The following is an 18,232-nucleotide window of genomic DNA, read 5'->3' on the forward strand; positions in this document are numbered from 1 at the left end:
CAAGTTGAAACAACGTGAATATTATAACTAGTAGTAACTGTTGCACACGCGAGGACTGAACAGAGGCTGTGTCGTCACACTGGACAGGAGTCTTCATGCATTTACACGTTTTTGTGTCCATGGAAACGATGGTGTGGATTCATTCGGGTCCGATCCTGCCAGGCAGCAGAGGCCGACATGCAAACACGACTTACCAGTTCCTGCTTTTCCAGCTTTGTCAAGTCGAACTCCTTCAATTTGGAAGATTTCACCTTAAACAATGACAGAAACTCAACGGGGTTTTGTAGTTACTTTCCCCCAAAACACTGCGAATGTGCTGAGTGATTAAATTGTCGCTGCTGTTGCCACTGATCATCGTGGAGGAAACCCTTGGGTCAGGCTGGCGTGTGTCGTGTACAGTACTCTGCTGTGTCAGTGCCACGGCCCCACGTCACCTAAGAGTCGCAGAACACACAAGGGCACTGCTCTTGTCCTGGTGAAGAGGAATTCCTTACTTTCAGCTGGTAGCATGCTGCTAACGGGGACCCAGCAGTTTCAGCATCAGCACACAACCGCATGGATACAGTGAATCGACAAGATTGACCTATGACCTCATTGATTGATGACATAACTGATGTCCTGAGGAGGAACTCTATAAATAGATATGACCGCTGAAGTTGAGAGACAACTCTGCTCCCTCCATGACGTCATCTAACACAGAAGCTGTCTGTCGAGTGTTTGTTCTTCAATCCACCAAAACAACATGGACCCAGGTCCTTTTTGGTGGATAACTAGACCGGTAAGGAGGCGACACCCCAGTCCTCTCATCAAAGTGAAAAATGTTTGGCCAAGTTGATTCTTCTGACTACAGCTTGATAGGGTTTGGTTCGTTAGTTTGTTGTTCTCCTTCTGTCATTATTTCAACCCTTGGACGTGTGTGTGTGTGTGTGTGTGTGTGTGTGTGTGTGTGTGTGTGTGTGTGTGTGTGTGTGTGTGTGTGTGTGTGTGACACTAATGTCTTGATTCTGTACCGCTGATTATTGTTCCTGGGTTTTTAATCTCATGCAGAGCTTTTACTTTATGATGAGCACGGAAATGTTCGAGCAACACTTGAACGCACCAGCATGTTGTGTGTGCTCCAGCTCCCAGGTGACAAGAGTCACGCCCTCACTTAAAAAAAAAAAAAAACAGACAGGTGACTCTGGGAACTGGATCCACAGGTTTCAGGGTTGTCTCAGGTGTTTCGAACTCACGGTTCCAGGGATCGAGTCCAGATCTCCAGCCTGCGTCCTTTTTCCCCACCGCGCGAAGAGGACCTCTAACTCCGCTGCCGGAGTGTAAACACGGAGGACGGAACCGGGTTCAGGTGGACCAGTTCCGACCCACCTGAGTTCTGCTGTCTGAGGAGTTCCTGGGCCGCGAGCGGAGCGGAATGGTGAGACCGAGAGTGGCGTGAAGCCCCGTTAACTTGTGATAGTTGGGGGGGTCTTGTAAACTTTTCAAACATCTCAAACGTGTTCGACAGGACCGGTACGAGAACCTGGACCTGGACCTCGAGTGCGATGGAGGAGGGAGCGTGGCTGTGAGTGCAAAACCCAGGAAGCAAAGTCCTTCACCGCCGTTCGGTTCGGATCTTTGGCGGTCGGGACTCGTTCGTGTCTCAGGCTGGCAGGAGGTTTTCCTCCTCTCTTATAATCACGTCGTCTCTGTTAAAAACGGCCGAACATCCCGCCGCCGAGCTGACCGGAGCCCGGGCCCCGGGGCTCGCGTCGCGACACGGCCTCGTCCATTCGATGTGGTTCGGTTCCGCTGCGGTTCGGTCCACGAGACACCGAACACAGTTGACTTTCAGCTTTTATTTCGGTACACAATGAAGAACTTGGTGCCGCCCAGCATGGCCGCACTGCCCTGCCCCGGGGCCCCTGACCCACCATTGAGTCCCTTTGTTGAAATACAAGAACTGAGCCATGCTGAGCTGTCAGAAGATCTGAGAACTGAACTATGAGGAGGAGTACTACTGAGGTGTTCCTTTAGAGTACTGTGTAGCTTGAGGAGGAGTACTACTGAGGTGTTCCTTTAGAGTACTGTGTAGCTTGAGGAGGAGTACTACTGAGGTGTTCCTTTAGAGTACTGTGTAGCTTGAGGAGGAGTACTACTGAGGTGTTCCTTTAGAGTACTGTGTAGCTTGAGGAGGAGTACTACTGAGGTGTTCCTTTAGAGTACTGTGTAGCTTGAGGAGGAGTACTACTGAGGTGTTCCTTTAGAGTACTGTGTAGCTTGAGGAGGAGTACTACTGAGGTGTTCCTTTAGAGTACTGTGTAGCTTGAGGAGGAGTACTACTGAGGTGTTCCTTTAGAGTACTGTGTAGCTTGAGGAGGAGTTGTTCTCAGTGCTAGTACCAGCAGTACCAGTATGCAGTAGTTACAGTGTATCTGTACTGTGTGTTGGCATCAGAAACACTTTTGTGATGTGCAGCGCCACAAAAGAAGAAACTCCTCTGATGACCTCAGATCCTGGTGCTCCTTGGTAGGAACTGCTGACTCGTCATCGTCTAGGGGATCACGCATCTCGCAGTAGTCCTCCTTCTTGGGTCACTATCATCAGTAAAATGTCCGTACGCAAACTTTGGGAACTCCGTCACTGGTGAGCGTACACACGTGTAGCTACACTGAGTTTAAACAGGCTCAGACGGTTCAGGTCCACCCATAAAACCTGGAGGACAAACTGATGCAGAGGCGTGTGAACGGTCACTGCATCTGGCGCCGTTCTGGTTTGGCCCACTAGAACTACGGATCGGGACGGTGCTGTCCTGCTGCCACGGCACCGGGCCTGATGATCCTGGTGATTCTGGTTTAATAAGCAGTTTGTTTCTTAAAGTAATATTGTTGTTGTTGTTGTTTGTGGTGCAGCAAAGAGCATCGTTGTTCGGCGGAATCATCAAGAGATCCTCCAAGTCAGTGGACGCGTCCGCCCAAGAGCAGGTGACGCTGCGCTCATTCCACCTGTAACACCTGTGTCTTTGAAATCAGCCTCAGTAAATAAAATATATGAACCTTCAGGGTGGGATGGATGTGACGTATCAAACTGCGCGCGCGTGTGTGTGTGCGTGTGTGTGTGCGTGCGTGCGTGCGTGTGTGCGTGCGTGTGTGTGTGTGTGTGAGGACGCCTGAGCTTGCAGAGGTGACAGCAGGCTGATGGGAAATGATGCGTTTCAGGAAAAAGGGGGAATGTTCAGTGGGATCTTTAAGAAAGCTCCCGGACCTGCAGGAGCTGCTCAACCAGAGGAGGTAACGACACGGATCGCCTCGCCTCAACATGTTTGCTTCATCTCCCGTTGCCTGATGGATGTTTCCTCTGAATTCACTTTCAAGGCACAAGTCAGGTTTTGTGGGGACACTGGTTGACCAGAGAAGCAAACGGACCCCCGTCTCACCTCTGTGCTGCCCTAAGGAGCTGAGAAATCTGCTAGTTAGCTTAGCGCAACAAATGGAAGCAGATGGGCAGGTTAGCGTAGGTGTCAAATCCACTTTGGCAATGATGAGAGGCACGACTGCTACTGATGGCGCCGGACTTTGTAAGAGAGGTTGAGGAGGATCAGAGCTGGATGAACCAACATCCTGAACCTGATCCGTTCTATGACTCTAGACGGAGGGATGCTAGCACTTCCCATCCACTACCATTCATTGCACTAAGCTAACTAGCGGTCAGATGGTCCCCTTGGGTGTCAGCTCCTGAACGCAGCACAGAGGGTTATCGATCTGTAGGTTACCTAACATAGATAAGTTGGCCGGTCCTTGAGGTGTCGCTAAAGTAATTGTTCACATCACAGGACAGTTTATCAGCCAGCAGCGAACTCTCGAAGAGCAACGACAGTCTGACCGACAGCAGCACGAAGGTGAGCGTCGACAAGGGGTGTCACGATGCGTTCAAGGGACTGTCAGTGAACGGGTGGGTTTCACCTCCTCACTTATTTCTCCAGGACAAGGGAGGCATGTTTAAAGGCATGTTTAAGAAGACGAGTAAACCTGCGAAAGAAGCTTCAGCGCAGGTTCGTCCCAACGCTCTGCTGGTTTTCTGCTGACGGGAGTTTCACCAGAGTGGGTTGGCGAGCGGGAGAGGATTTACTACGCTTCTGTTTAAATGGTTTTATGGCTTTAAATGATACTTAAAAAAAATCTAAAAGGCAGAATTAACAAAAGAAATCAATTTTAATTTTACAGTCTTGTTATAACAATTGGGGCATTTTAATGCTTGTTTTTAAGGGGTAGTTTTAAAAAAGATTGACAATCAGAAGTGGGTTGATTTGCTTTTATTTTTAAGTCATGAAAACAAACTAGAAAGCAAATCAGTTTCCTGTTGGAAACTTGATGTCATTGTTAAAGTTTTGCGGCGTATTCACGCCACACGACTTTGCGCCAGGATTCAGTTTGATGGGGAGAAACTGATGTTTTGTATTTATTATTCATTTTTACACATTTAGGTCTCCCTGTCTCCCCAAAGCCGAGAGCTGTCTGGCAGCTACGACAGTCTGGCCGACAGCAAGCCGTCAAAGGTGCGTTTGCCTTGTGTGTCTTTTTGTTTTTTGCTTACTAAAGTTTGTTTTCAAAGCTCAACCTTTATTTCTCCTCTCCCAGCAGGATAAATCAGGCGTGTTTGGCGGGATGCTGAAACGATCTCCCAAACCAGGACACGTCCGGAGGCCTTCGCAGGTGACGCATGGCGACGGGCAGCTGGGACAGGCTGACATCATCCGTCAAGTGTTGTTTAGGTCATCAGCTGACAGATAACCCTGTGTGTTTCAGGATCTTCTGGACTGCGAACTGTCAGCCAGTAACAACAGTCTGTCAGAAAACACCAACACTAAGGTGAGTGGCAGGAGGTGCAGAGAGGAAGTAGAATCATGTTGAATATAAGATGAAACTTCCTGGTCACATGACCACGTGAGCCGTTGAAGAGGTCATGAGACGAGGCTACAGAGACACAACAGTTCTGCAGCAGTTGGGCCGGACATCCCGATGTCTAACTGAAGAAGAGAGGAAGTCCTTCACAGTTAGGATACAGTGGTACTTGTACTTCCATCTGTACTTGGTTACGGTTACAGTTGCACAGCATTAGAAGGCTGAGGTGGAACACAAAGTTCCAGCGTCCGCTGACGCTCCGGCGGCGCGGCGTCCGCTGACGCTCCGGCGGCGCGGCGTCCGCTGACGCTCCGGCGGGGCGGCGTCCGCTGACGCTCCGGCGGTGCGGCGTCCGCTGACGCTCCGGCGGCGCGGCGTCCACTGACTCTGGGACTCACAAACAAAAGCATTTACAGTCGCAGCTTTTGTATACAAATGTGGACGTGTGGTTCAGGATTTGACCATAAATGTAATCAGATTACTAATATGTTGGTTTTCATTGGAGCATCGCTGTCATAATATTTTTTGAATCATATCAATGTGCCTCAAAACATTCTTGTCGACCCGTGGAAGTGGAGATGGCGAGCACTAAAGAGTAGGACCGTTTATTTGTAGTCAAATAACGGATGCGGAGACTCGAAAAGCTTTTTTCCAGTTTTGTTGTTGCTGTGTTTGAAAGGACGAGCGAGAACCTGCACACATCAGCAGAGCTCCTGCACGCCGCCCTAAATCCCCGTCTGCCCCTCCGACCGCCTCATCAGCTCACACAACAAAGCAATCATGTCATTGTCATTTGTACAAGTGGCATCAAAAGAAGGACAGCTCTTCTAAAAACCTCCCTTTCCTGCTGATTTTCTCAAGCTTTTGTTTCATTTTTGATGGCTTTCATGCTCCAGGAGACAGGAGGGAAGTTCAGTGGAATCTTAAAAAAATCTAAGCTGTCAAGAGCACAGTCTCAGGTGAGCTGTGGAAGTGACGTGCCTCATATTTGCCTGTTGTTAGAATAAACCTCAGTTTGTTGAACAAGCTTCTGTTGATCCAGGATGAGCTGTCACGCAGCACCGACAATCTCTCCGTGTCTCTCCGCACAACACGAAGGTGAGCGTTGAAAACCAGCCCCCCCATCCTCTGCTTCGGTTAGATTTTCACTTCCGCATTGCAAAACAAGTTGAAACAATACTTGATAAATAGAAGTGGTGCTCTCCCCGCGTGCCATCGCTTCTGAGCAGACGAGATAGACCTGGAAACACGACCAGTTGATTCCTGGGATCCCGTTTGAGCAGCAGGACAGTCGGAGGCATCACGGCCTTCTTGGATCAGTGCCAACGAGGCAAAACAGCCAGGAACTAAATGTCCCTGAACGTTTCCGACTGAAACGATAGACGTGATGATGACGGGACAGCAGAAGTACTTCATCTAGATAGGAATGTTAGGCCTGGGTAAAGAGGTGTGTCTGGATTAGATCATGTCGACCGTCTGACCCTGACTCGGGGTCAGACGGTCAGGTGAGTGTGACGTAACAACACGCTCTGTTGTTGTGTGAGGACGTGGCTGATGGTCATGATGGGCGTCTGCTCCTTCACACAGGGGGATTTACCTGAACCCCGCGAGTTATCAGCCAGCACTGACAATCTGACTGACAGCGACGCGAAGGTGAGGGTTATCAACAGATTACTGCCATCAACCATGTATGGAGTACAAGTACACGCATCAAATACTGGGCTCGTTTCACCGTCACAGGCGAAAGGAGGACTCTTCAGTGGCATGTTCAGGAAACAGAAACACAAATCTCAGTCTCAGGTAAGATGACGGAGTGAATAAATGATGGACCGAGTTTCACTCAGTCGGTAGAAGTCAGGAATCCTGACGTTTCCTCTCAGACGCAGAATCATCATCAGGGTCAGAAAACCGATGACAGCAGGGACGAGAGCACAGAGGGTCATCCCGTCGTGCTGGAGCGCCAAAACTGCCTTTGTCATCAACACATGGACAAAAATACTCAGCTGATGAATTAATGAAATATTGAAGGGACAAATGTAGAAAAAGAGTCAAATATCAAATAAATGTGGTGACTGACATCAACACATGAATGCACAGAAACACCGCAGGAGGGAGAGCGATGTCTTGGTTGGGTTGCGTACTGAGTGTGTGTCTGTGTTCAGGACGATCTGTCCGTGGACCCCCAGCTCGCCGCCAGCAGTGACAGTCTGGTGGAGAAGCCCTCAAAGGTGACAGGCGGGGCTCATCATGACGCATTGACACTTGCAGATCAAGCGCTAATGTCTGTGTGTGACTTCAAACCCTTTGTGAATGTCTCCGTCAGGGAGGAGCAGCAGCAAAGATACTGAAGAATCCTTTCAGCTCCTCGCCTCAGGTCGTTTTCTCACCTCCGTCACACGTCTGACACGTAGAAACTGAACCCTGCGGCTGGAGCTGATTATGTCCTCTGTGTTCATCAGGAGAAGGACAAGCCTGAAAACTCTGCACCCTCAAACGAAGACGTTGCCTCCACAGAGAAGCCCAAAGCCAAGCAGGTGCGTTTGTGGTCCGTCTGACAGTTTAGGCGCAAGTTTTAAATTTTGATACCAGGCCAAAAATGAGCAGGAGGCAGGCTTGACTGTTGGAGTCTCAGGGTTCTGTCCATCAACCCTGAACACAAAACCTGAGCATGGACTCACAAGGCCGTCTACTCAGGGTCCACTCGTGTCTTATGAGCCTGACCTTTCCACTGACTAAGTTGCTGATGGAGGCCATGATTGACAGCCACGCTAAAAGCACCTTTTCTCAGGTTCTAATGTAGAACTTCAGTTCCACGTTGAACAACGATGTTCTCTCATTTCAGAACGCTTTTAACGCAATGATGAAAAGCGTATTTCACACTGACAAACAGGTACGTTCAGTCCTCCCCCTCCCCCTTACCCACTCAATCTGATTAATACACGTTGCAGAAAATAGAAAAGCATGAGGGAACTGTGACTGTTGAGGCCTGTCATCAGGAGCAGGAGGTGTCAGACTCTGATGAAGAGACGGGGGACCCGGGGGAGTGGCAGGCCAGCAGCAGACAGGTTGGTGCAGCTGCAGGGGTTTTAGAAGCACTTTCACTTCTGTGCATTTTTATGTCTTGATTTAATTTTTTGGTGTTCAGAGGAAGCTGGCTGGAGCGATGACGAAGCTGAATCCATTTAGATCTGCCAACAAAGTAGGGAGGCTTTGATCTTCTGATAGCGAGTTGTTGGTACTCTTGTTAATGAACCATCCTCTCTCCTCAGTATGAGAAGCAAGCAGGCTCAGATGAGGAAGATCCCCCTGCAGGCACCCAGAAGTCCTCAGGCAACAAACAGGTGCTTTGTAATATTTTAGATGTGTGACTGAGCGAAATATTTAGGGGTTCTTTGAACTCAGCTGCCACAATGAGGGCAAAGGTCAAGGTGGGCCCAGCAGATACTGTGGAAGAGATGCTAGCCAGCCTCAGTGTTTGTGATTTGGATTTGTCCCCCCAGAATGCTGTGGTTGGAGCCATGACCAAACTGAACCCGTTCCGCTCTGCAAATAAAGTAACTGTTTGTTGTTGTTGTTGTTGGTGATGGTGGGATTGTCCTGGTGATGAGTTGTGTGACTGTGATCAGAGTTTTGGTGGAGGTGAAGACCCGAACTCCTAACCTCTAACTCCTAACCTCTAACTCCTAACCTCTAACTCCTAAGTCCTAACCGCTAACTCCTAACTCCTAAGTCCTAACCTCTAACTCCTAACCTCTAACTCCTAACCTCTAACTCCTAACCTCTAACTCCTAACCTCTAACTCCTAACCTCTAACTCCTAACCTCTAACTCCTAAGTCCTAACCTCTAACTCCTAACCTCTAACTCCTAACCTCTAACTCCTAACCTCTAACTCCTAAATCCTAACCTCTAACTCCTAACCTCTAACTCCTAACTCCTAACCTCTAACTCCTAACTCCTAACCTCTAACTCCTAACCTCTAACTCCTAAGTCCTAACCGCTAACTCCTAAGTCCTAACCTCTAACTCCTAACCTCTAACTCCTAACCTCTAACTCCTAACCTCTAACTCCTAACCTCTAAGTCCTAACCTCTAACTCCTAACTCCTAACCTCTAACTCCTAACCTCTAACTCCTAACTCCTAACCTCTAACTCCTAACCTCTAACTCCTAACCTCTAAGTCCTAACCTCTAACTCCTAAGTCCTAACCTCTAACTCCTAACCTCTAACTCCTAACCTCTAACTCCTAACCTCTAACTCCTAACCTCTAACTCCTAACCTCTAACTCCTAAGTCCTAACCTCTAACTCCTAACCTCTAACTCCTAACCTCTAACTCCTAACCTCTAACTCCTAACCTCTAACTCCTAAATCCTAACCTCTAACTCCTAACCTCTAACTCCTAACTCCTAACCTCTAACTCCTAACTCCTAACCCCTAAGTCCTAACCGCTAACTCCTAAGTCCTAACCTCTAACTCCTAACCTCTAACTCCTAACCTCTAACTCCTAACCTCTAACTCCTAACCTCTAAGTCCTAACCTCTAACTCCTAACTCCTAACCTCTAACTCCTAACCTCTAACTCCTAACTCCTAACCTCTAACTCCTAACCTCTAACTCCTAACCTCTAAGTCCTAACCTCTAACTCCTAAGTCCTAACCTCTAACTCCTAACCTCTAACTCCTAACCTCTAACTCCTAACCTCTAACTCCTAACCTCTAACTCCTAACCTCTAACTCCTAACCTCTAACTCCTAACCTCTAACTCCTAACTCCTAAGTCCTAACCTCTAACTCCTAACCTCTAACTCCTAACCTCTAACTCCTAACTCCTAACCTCCAACCTGAACCCAAACAAGTTACAAGGTTCTGCCTTTTTGAGACTGACCATTTTAAAAGGTGTGCAGAGTTGTGAGATTATTTGTTTTTCGGAGCTAAAACTTCCCGCCCTCCCTCTACTCCCGCGGTGGTTTTGGTTTCACTGCTCATATTTGATGTTCTGTTTTGTTTTGTTTTTTTTCAGAAAGACGCTGAGGACTCAGAGATGCTCAAGGAGACTGAAAAACAAGTGGAGGAGAAGCCGAAAATGGTTGGTCTGTTTTTCAAATAATCATTGACCACATGGACCCAAAATACCCTCTCTTCTCCTCGCCATCCTCCTCCCATACCTCCACTCCTCCTCATCTCCTTACGTCATTATAAGCCTTCCTGTTTGTGTGTCCTTGCCAGGTCAAAAGCAACCCAATCAGTAGAGAGAGGAAGGACAAACGTGAAACGCCACCAGTTGCACCCCGACGGGCTGAGGAGGTTTGCTGGCCACACAGCTGCCGCTTAGTGTCTTGAGTGATTGTCTGTTGTATCCTGTCGCTGAACCACAAACTCTTCACAGGAGATGAAAGGAACGTCCTTGTGCAACAAAGTGAACTCAAGAGGATCTGACGATTTCCAGGTACAAACTCAGGTTTACAAAATCGTATCTTGTTGCCTGTATGGTGTCGTAGTTTGATCATATTTAAACAGTGCAAGCTAAAGGTAATGGTGAGGCTTAGCAAGGAGCAAGTATGAGGCGTCACAGGCTGCTGAGTGATTTTCGTCAGAAGCATGGATTATAAACCCGGAGCATTTCGGTCCCAGCAGGCCAACAAGGACATGACTTCCAGACAGACGAAAGAAAAACCTGCAGAAATTCCTGTAGTTCCTGCCAGGCCATCGCAGGAGGTGAGTCAGCCCTGGGGTGTGTGCGTGTGCGTGTGTGTGTGTGTGTGTGTGTGTGTGTGCGTGTGTGACCTGATGTGTGTAGATGAAACGGTGCCTAATTCCCTTCTTTCTTGGAAACATTTTGCTGTTCCTTCTTTTGCATGCATGTGTGTCTGCTCAACCCAGTATAATAGAATAACTGGTTCATGTGCTTCAGAGCCAATCAGATGATGAGATCCTCCGAGAGGAGGAGTCTGCTGAAGCCAGAGAGGGAGACGAGACGCATCCACCGGAGAGCAAAACTGTATGTGCACCTCTTTATTGACCTCTGTGTGGTCGGCTGGCCCTCAGTGTCAGGTAGAACTTCTCACCTGACGGGTTTTAAGACCTTAAAGTTGCATATTAAAACTTCTACAGAGAACTGACACCCTCTTGACCTGACATGTGACGTGAGGCTGTTTAGAGAGATGTGATGCGTTGTGCTCACGTTGTTGTGTCCAGCACACCCTGACACACGCACAGAAGTTCCTGTTAACCTCGTTTGCATCCTTGTATTTCTACAATTCACGCAAATGAAGTTGGAACACATTCTCGATTACTAGCATGAAGCAGAGAGCCGAGGAAAGGCCGTCCAGGATGTGGTCTAGTTATGCTTCCTTGTTTTAGATTATTCTAATGAGAGGGACCAAAAAACACCTTTCACCTTTTTCAGCTTATTTATTGAACCCGTTTGTTTCCAGCCTGTCTGAGAGTGTCGGGCTACGAGCTGAATCAAATCACGAGAAAGACTTTTATACGTTTGATGACGACATTTAACCCCTGCACATTAACATAAAGGTGCTGCCGCAAAGACAACTTGACGAAGGCTAATTAATGTGGAATGTTTCGCTTCTAATGTGATTAAACACATTTGTCAATGTGCTGTTCTTTTTTACCAGACTAAGAAGAAACACAAGCGCCATAATCCCTTCATGCCGCGCGCTGCAGCGAAGGTATGCCTCACTCCTGGCTCCCCTGTCAGCTCTGCTCCTCTCTCCTGACTCCCCTGTCAGCACTGCTCCTCTCTCCTGACTCCCCTGTCAGCACTGCTCCTCTCTCTCCTGGCTCCCTCAGCACTGCTCCTCTCTCTCCTGACTCCCCTGTCAGCACTGCTCCTCTCTCCTGACTCCCCTGTCAGCACTGCTCCTCTCTCTCCTGACTCCCCTGTCAGCACTGCTCCTCTCTCCTGACTCCCCTGTCAGCTCTGCTCCTCTCTCCTGGCTCCCCTGTCAGCACTGCTCCTCTCTCTCCTGGCTCCCTCAGCACTGCTCCTCTCTCTCCTGGCTCCCTCAGCACTGCTCCTCTCTCCTGACTCCCCTGTCAGCTCTGCTCCTCTCTCCTGACTCCCCTGTCACCTCTGCTCCTCTCTCTCCTGACTCCCCTGTCAGCTCTGCTCCTCTCTCCTGGCTCCCCTGTCAGCACTGCTCCTCTCTCCTGGCTCCCCTGTCAGCTCTGCTCCTCTCTCCTGACTCCCCTGTCAGCACTGCTCCTCTCTCTCCTGACTCCCCTGTCAGCTCTGCTCCTCTCTCTCCTGGCTCCCTCAGCACTGCTCCTCTCTCCTGACTCCCCTGTCAGCACTGCTCCTCTCTCTCCTGGCTCCCCTGTCAGCACTGCTCCTCTCTCCTGGCTCCCCTGTCAGCTCTGCTCCTCTCTCCTGACTCCCCTGTCAGCACTGCTCCTCTCTCTCCTGACTCCCCTGTCAGCTCTGCTCCTCTCTCTCCTGGCTCCCTCAGCACTGCTCCTCTCTCCTGACTCCCCTGTCAGCACTGCTCCTCTCTCTCCTGGCTCCCCTGTCAGCACTGCTCCTCTCCTGGCTCCCCTGTCAGCACTGCTCCTCTCTCCTGACTCCCCTGTCAGCACTGCTCCTCTCTCTCCTGACTCCCCTGTCAGCTCTGCTCCTCTCTCCTGACTCCCCTGTCACCTCTGCTCCTCTCTCCTGACTCCCCTGTCAGCTCTGCTCCTCTCTCCTGACTCCCCTGTCAGCTCTGCTCCTCTCTCTCCTGACTCCCCTGTCAGCACTGCTCCTCTCTCCTGACTCCCCTGTCAGCACTGCTCCTCTCTCTCCTGGCTCCCCTGTCAGCTCTGCTCCTCTCTCTCCTGACTCCCCTGTCAGCTCTGCTCCTCTCTCCTGACTCCCCTGTCAGCTCTGCTCCTCTCTCCTGACTCCCCTGTCAGCTCTGCTCCTCTCTCTCCTGACTCCCCTGTCAGCACTGCTCCTCTCTCTCCTGACTCCCCTGTCAGCTCTGCTCCTCTCTCCTGACTCCCCTGTCAGCTCTGCTCCTCTCTCCTGACTCCCCTGTCAGCTCTGCTCCTCTCTCCTGACTCCCCTGTCAGCTCTGCTCCTCTCTCTCCTGACTCCCCTGTCAGCTCTGCTCCTCTCTCCTGACTCCCCTGTCAGCTCTGCTCCTCTCTCCTGACTCCCCTGTCAGCTCTGCTCCTCTCTCTCCTGACTCCCCTGTCAGCACTGCTCCTCTCTCTCCTGACTCCCCTGTCAGCTCTGCTCCTCTCTCCTGACTCCCCTGTCAGCTCTGCTCCTCTCTCCTGGCTCCCTCAGCGGTGAAGATGTCATGACTTCAAGCACAACTCTGCCGTGCTCCTCTGCTCTGGAAGCTCTTCTGTTTTTGGAGGCAGAAGGTGAAGCTTCCTCTTCGTTAGTGATGGCCGCGTTGTTGGACTCAGCTCTCACTAGGACGGCGCACAGTGCGAGCTCGAACCTTCAGCTTGTACTCAAATGAACGGCGCTCTGACATCATCGGTCAAATCAAACAATGTGGGCCTCATTCATGAAATGTTGTTACGCATTGGTAGCTGTCAGTCTCACAGACTTGCAAAGACTTCATGATGAAGCAAACCTGCATGTCATGAGTTCCACACCTCTGTCAGGACTCTGCTTCCTGTCTTAAGACTTCCTGGAGGACTAAAAAGGTTCCCCAAGTGTGTGAGAACAAATTTGTGCGTAAGAACATTTCCTGATGAGGCCCGTTGTCATTTTGCTGTCACGTGTATTTTAGCTTATACGTTTGTTTGTTCCCCTCAGGCTCCATCAGATGACGAAGGCCTGAAAGAAGAGGAAGAGGACAAGAAAGAGGAGGAGGAAGAGGAGGGCAAGAGCAAACCAGAGGAGGTGACTAGCGGAAATTTGTCTGCTCTTCCTCCTGGTTCCTGAATGAATGATTCCTTCTCCTCTACTTCCATTGCAGTTACCTGTGAAGGAACATTGGAACGTTTAGCTTTCGTGGAATAATTCTGGTTTTTTCTTCTTAGACCAAAGTCAAGAAACCCAAGCGCCACAATCCCTTCATGCCCCGGGTCAAGGTGCAGTTACACCCACACAAGAAGAGTCCACCCTGGTCCCCAAAGACTGGAGTCAGAACCACTCAGTTCTACAGCCTGATAAGATGAATCTGATCGACCTCTTTAATGGTTTTACATGTATTGTTTCATTTGTTTGGCTGGATTCTTCTGAAAAAAGCTCAGGTAAAAAGGTGTGGCTGATGACATCACATCTGAAGAACTGACTACATTTGCTGTTTCCACACTGTATTCAGAATTAAGAATTTGAAAACTGGAACAATTCCAGTCACTGGAATGGATCAGGAACAATGTCAAGGACAGTCATGTGCATATTTCAAATCTGTCTGAATTGCGCTCTGCATCTCTTGATTGATTTCAGGCCAAAATAGAACAGAGGGTTGCCCAAGATGGCGCAGCAGCAGAGGTTTGTCCGCATGCACCCTGCGATTTAAACCCTTGTAAATGTGCCGGGGAGCCTTTTGCCAGCTGGTCTGTGACGTGTTGTTGTTGTCCTACTCATTGTGGTTCAGGATTACAGTTTCAGTCTGTAATTTTCAGTCACCTGACCACTCCCCGCCCCCTCCTCCACCTCCCTGAACATAACTCCTCTCAGTCTTTATAGAGTTTGTCTCTGGGGCTCCCAGTCCAGACTGTTGCAGTTTTTCCTGAATTCTTGGTAGTAAAACTGGCTCTCAAACCGCAGCAGTGTCTGTGTCCTGAGCACGTGAGCGGAGATGAGATTAGGCTGCACGTGCCCAGACTTGTTTCTCTGCTTCCCTTTTCTACATGGACGATTTGTGTCCTTTTACTTCTGCAAAGACGAGTTTCCCAGAACTTCTTCATTTTGATCTGAATGTACAATGAAGTGAAACTGTGATTCTATGCTGTTCATTTGATATCTTCTCTTGTCTAAGAATGAAGGTGGAAATCGGTCGTTGTTCGACCAGCTGGAGGAATTCCGCATCGATCCAGCGCAGCCTGAAACCAGTCAGGTTGGTTCCTGAGCCTAAATATGTTTGTCTCCATCTTTAGATGTCATGACTCATTACTGTCGATGTTTACGTCCTGACAGTGGTTTGACAGACTCACAGGCGATCTAATGGTCTTTTTCAGGATGTGGAGGATCTTATGGAGTGGTGGAACACAGTGGAACGTAAGTTACTCATGAAAGTTTATGAAAGAGGACGATGTTCCTGAGAGCGGTGAGAAAATTCAGGTTCCAACCTTGTTGAGGCTGTTTTAGCAGCACATTAGCGTGCAAACAATGGTGTGTGTGATGTCCAGTAAAAACACGGTGCAGCAGCAACCTGTCTCTCCTGCTTGTTGTCGCTCAGCATGGGAGGACGTGCCTCAGGACGATGACCTGACAGAGAAAGAAGAGGCCAAGTAAGTGAAGCCTAACATGCAGCGCTCAGTTCACATCGTCAGAGGTTCGCTCACCCCAGGACCCTTGTGGTGTCCACGTATGCAAGCACGTTCATGTGCCCGCGCCCCCAGATTCCATTGAATTTCGTTGTGCATCACAAAAAACAGAAAAATGCGATTAACAGATACAAGTTTTTGCCTCATGAGCTGAAAGGAAGACGTCAGGTCCCTGGTGGATCTCTGGGCTGTGATCTACTTGCTCCCGATCGCCTCTGGATCACTGCTCACCATGATCATGACATGCTAATTATGATCTTTTCAGGGCGTTTGCTCTGACAGCCGAGAAAGTGCAGAAGGGGATCCGCGTCTTCAACAAGCTCTTCTCAGAGCGCGCCGAGAGCCTCTGGCAGCACGTGATTGACCTCAACGCCATCGCTGACGGCCTGGACAAGTTCAACAAGAACACAAAGATCGCGCAAATCACTGGTGGCTCCACAAGCGCCATCGGAGGTGTGGCAACTATCACTGGCCTTGCCCTGGCACCCTTCACCATGGGAACCTCTTTAATTGTGACGGCAGTGGGCTTGGGCGTGGCCACAGCGGGCGGTCTGACCTCAGCAGGTGCTGGCATCTCGAACCAGGTCAACAACTCAATGGACCGCAAAAAGGTGGAGAGGATTGTGGAGGACTACCAGGAGAAGATACTGGACCTGAACAAGTGCCTGAAATTCATCAAGCAAGGAATCGAGAACCTGCGCCGCTTCGACCTGCTCAAGATGAAAAAGCACGCTTACAACCGGGACTTCCCCGCCCTCACCAGCAGCTTTTACGAGGACGGTGCCATGGCAGGGAAAGCTATCCTCATCAACGCCAACGAAATCATGCGTGTGGTGCAGATCGCTAACGTAGCAGGAAGCACAGCAGCCAGAGCGGTCCAGATCGCCAGCATGGCCACAGGGGTGCTCACAGGACTCTTTGTTGGAATGGACATTTACTTTGTGGCCAAAGACTCTAAAGAACTCAAAAAAGGAGCCAAATCAGAGTTCGCTGCCAAGATCCGAGAGGTGGCGACGCAGCTGCACGAGGGTCTGGTGGAGCTCAACACGATACGAGAGGAGCTGCAGTCCACCGCCACGCCAGATGATAACACGGGAGACGAGACCGCCGCTTTGGACGGCGACAAGAAGAAGGACGAGCATTATGACAGTTCAGAGGAAGATGAAATCGACCGCATCAAGAAGGCCATTAAGAAGGACATTGAGAACAGAGAGTACGTTTGATTGACACTTCCAAATCTGGGTGTCGCTGAGAGCCTTTCTTTTCTCCGCCTCTGGGTGGAACCTCTGCGTCTCTGGGTATCCCTTTGGTGAAGCAGAGATTCAGATTATTTCATGTCGTTGAAATGATGTCTGGTTTTACATTTTCTGATTGATTTTAGTAACTGGAGAAATGTGTTACACTTTAGATTAAGGTTGCGATTCATGGAATGTTGTGATAGTTCCACTGGCGCACAGGACAAGTGCCTGTTACTTGGAGTGCCTTAGAAACGCTGTGTTCAGGTGCTGTTTGATTGGCTGTTGGCCGCAGCTGCTGCACCAATAAGCCCCAGACATCGTCAGGGTTTCAAACTGCTTGTTCAGGGTTGCTGCTTCCAGAGACTCCAGGCTTTCACCTACGAGCCTCGTAACGTTCTGATCCCAGACCCGTCTCGCCCCGGGGCCGAGGTCTGGATGTCTTGTAGGCGTTTCTCTAGCGAGGTTTGTTTTACAGGGTGGGGCAGGCTACCCGACTAGCTTGGAACCGGCCTTTGCAGTCTTGATGAGTTCTCTGTTTCTACAGAAGAGCAGATGCAAGGAAAAACGTGTTGAGAAAACAACGGTTGGACAACATGCTGGTTACTACTTTAACCCTCCATTAATATCTGAGAAAAGACTTTGTAACCTGCACAACATCAAAGATGGGAATGACACGAGCAACCCTGACCTGCCAGCTGTTTCATCTGCTGTATCTCTCCTACGGCCACTTGAATGTCCTCCTTGAACAGCACCAGAACTCCTCCTCGCCCCAGCAGCCGTTGAATCAAAGCAGGGCACACGTGGGATTAATTGTGCTTCCATTCCGTTGAGTGTGTCAGTGGCGTTCCAGTGAGTCTGCGAGAACGATCACCTGAGTTGTGCCCCTCAGTGTCATAATGAAGTGATGGCTTGTGTGGGTCGCTTTTAAATGTTCCAACTTGTAGTTCTGTGGTTGGTTTGAACGTCATATTTATTTATGTCTTGTTTCAGGTGGAGCTGGGTAGTCGTGACGCCTTCTCACGTGCAATACATATATGAATACATATGAATACATATATGAATACATATATACATGTATATTAAAGTTTTCCTCGTGTAATAAAATTGACAATTAAACACTTTGTGTCAGTCTGAACATCTTTTTAAGTTCCAACAAGCAAACATCATTTCCCTGCACTCGCAGTTCACGCCACTGCCAGCTGGTTCTTGCTCAGGTAGAAACCAAGACGACGTGTTGAAGTCGTTCACCTGTGCTGGTGGCTTCACCTGTGACAGCACAGGTGGATGGACTGAACACGCAGTCGTACTGGATGTTAAAAATGTGGGAATTCTAAAAAGTACTTGATTTATTTCCTTATATCTTTAACAAAAGAAAGGAAACTCGAAGGGCTTTTACAGAGGACAGGAAGAGTTCCAGGTTTCCCTACACGTCGTGGTGTATTTCCACAAACCAGTGATTAAATCACGTCAGTCCATGAAATCAGCCTCAAGCTGAGCCTCGGCTCCGGCGCTGAACTCCTGCTAGGATTCTCTCACCTTCTCTCGTCTATTTTTGGCGCAGCTCACTCCATGTTTGGGGTTCTCAGGTTGAAAGGCGAGAATGAATCACAGCGCTGACTCAGACATAAACACAGGTGGGCCTGGAGCTGGCCACGCCCATTTCCCAGGTGAGA

General features: G+C 49.4%; 1 protein-coding gene across 4 annotated transcripts; it reads left to right on the plus strand.

Moving 5' to 3' along the window:
- The first annotated feature begins 1,149 nt into the window (after positions 1-1,149).
- On the plus strand, positions 1,150-17,682 carry apol1 (apolipoprotein L, 1). 4 transcript variants are annotated; one of them, XM_086204615.1, is made up of 32 exons: positions 1,150-1,414; positions 1,505-1,561; positions 2,889-2,960; positions 3,195-3,266; positions 3,809-3,874; positions 3,959-4,027; positions 4,460-4,531; positions 4,614-4,688; positions 4,782-4,844; positions 6,465-6,530; positions 6,618-6,677; positions 7,040-7,105; positions 7,201-7,251; positions 7,337-7,411; positions 7,720-7,767; positions 7,874-7,942; positions 8,023-8,076; positions 8,147-8,218; positions 8,378-8,431; positions 9,893-9,958; positions 10,099-10,176; positions 10,259-10,318; positions 10,504-10,587; positions 10,784-10,870; positions 11,505-11,558; positions 13,643-13,729; positions 13,870-13,920; positions 14,279-14,323; positions 14,814-14,891; positions 15,013-15,052; positions 15,234-15,285; positions 15,587-17,682. In XM_086204615.1, exons 1-32 carry the CDS (start codon positions 1,412-1,414, stop codon positions 16,542-16,544), a joined length of 2,904 nt encoding a protein of 967 aa, XP_086060741.1. In that variant the 5' UTR covers positions 1,150-1,411; the 3' UTR covers positions 16,545-17,682. The 4 variants fall into 4 exon arrangements, with proteins under 4 accessions (XP_086060741.1, XP_086060743.1, XP_086060742.1 ...); XM_086204617.1 differs by having other exon boundaries at positions 10,507-10,587; XM_086204616.1 differs by having other exon boundaries at positions 4,617-4,688.
- Positions 17,683-18,232: the final 550 nt, after the last annotated feature.

This window comes from Aulostomus chinensis, chromosome 5 (assembly GCF_037954235.1).
Source record: "Aulostomus chinensis isolate RoL2024-O1b breed Wild chromosome 5, RoL_Achi_v1.0, whole genome shotgun sequence".
Classification (NCBI taxonomy): Eukaryota; Metazoa; Chordata; class Actinopteri; order Syngnathiformes; family Aulostomidae; genus Aulostomus; species Aulostomus chinensis.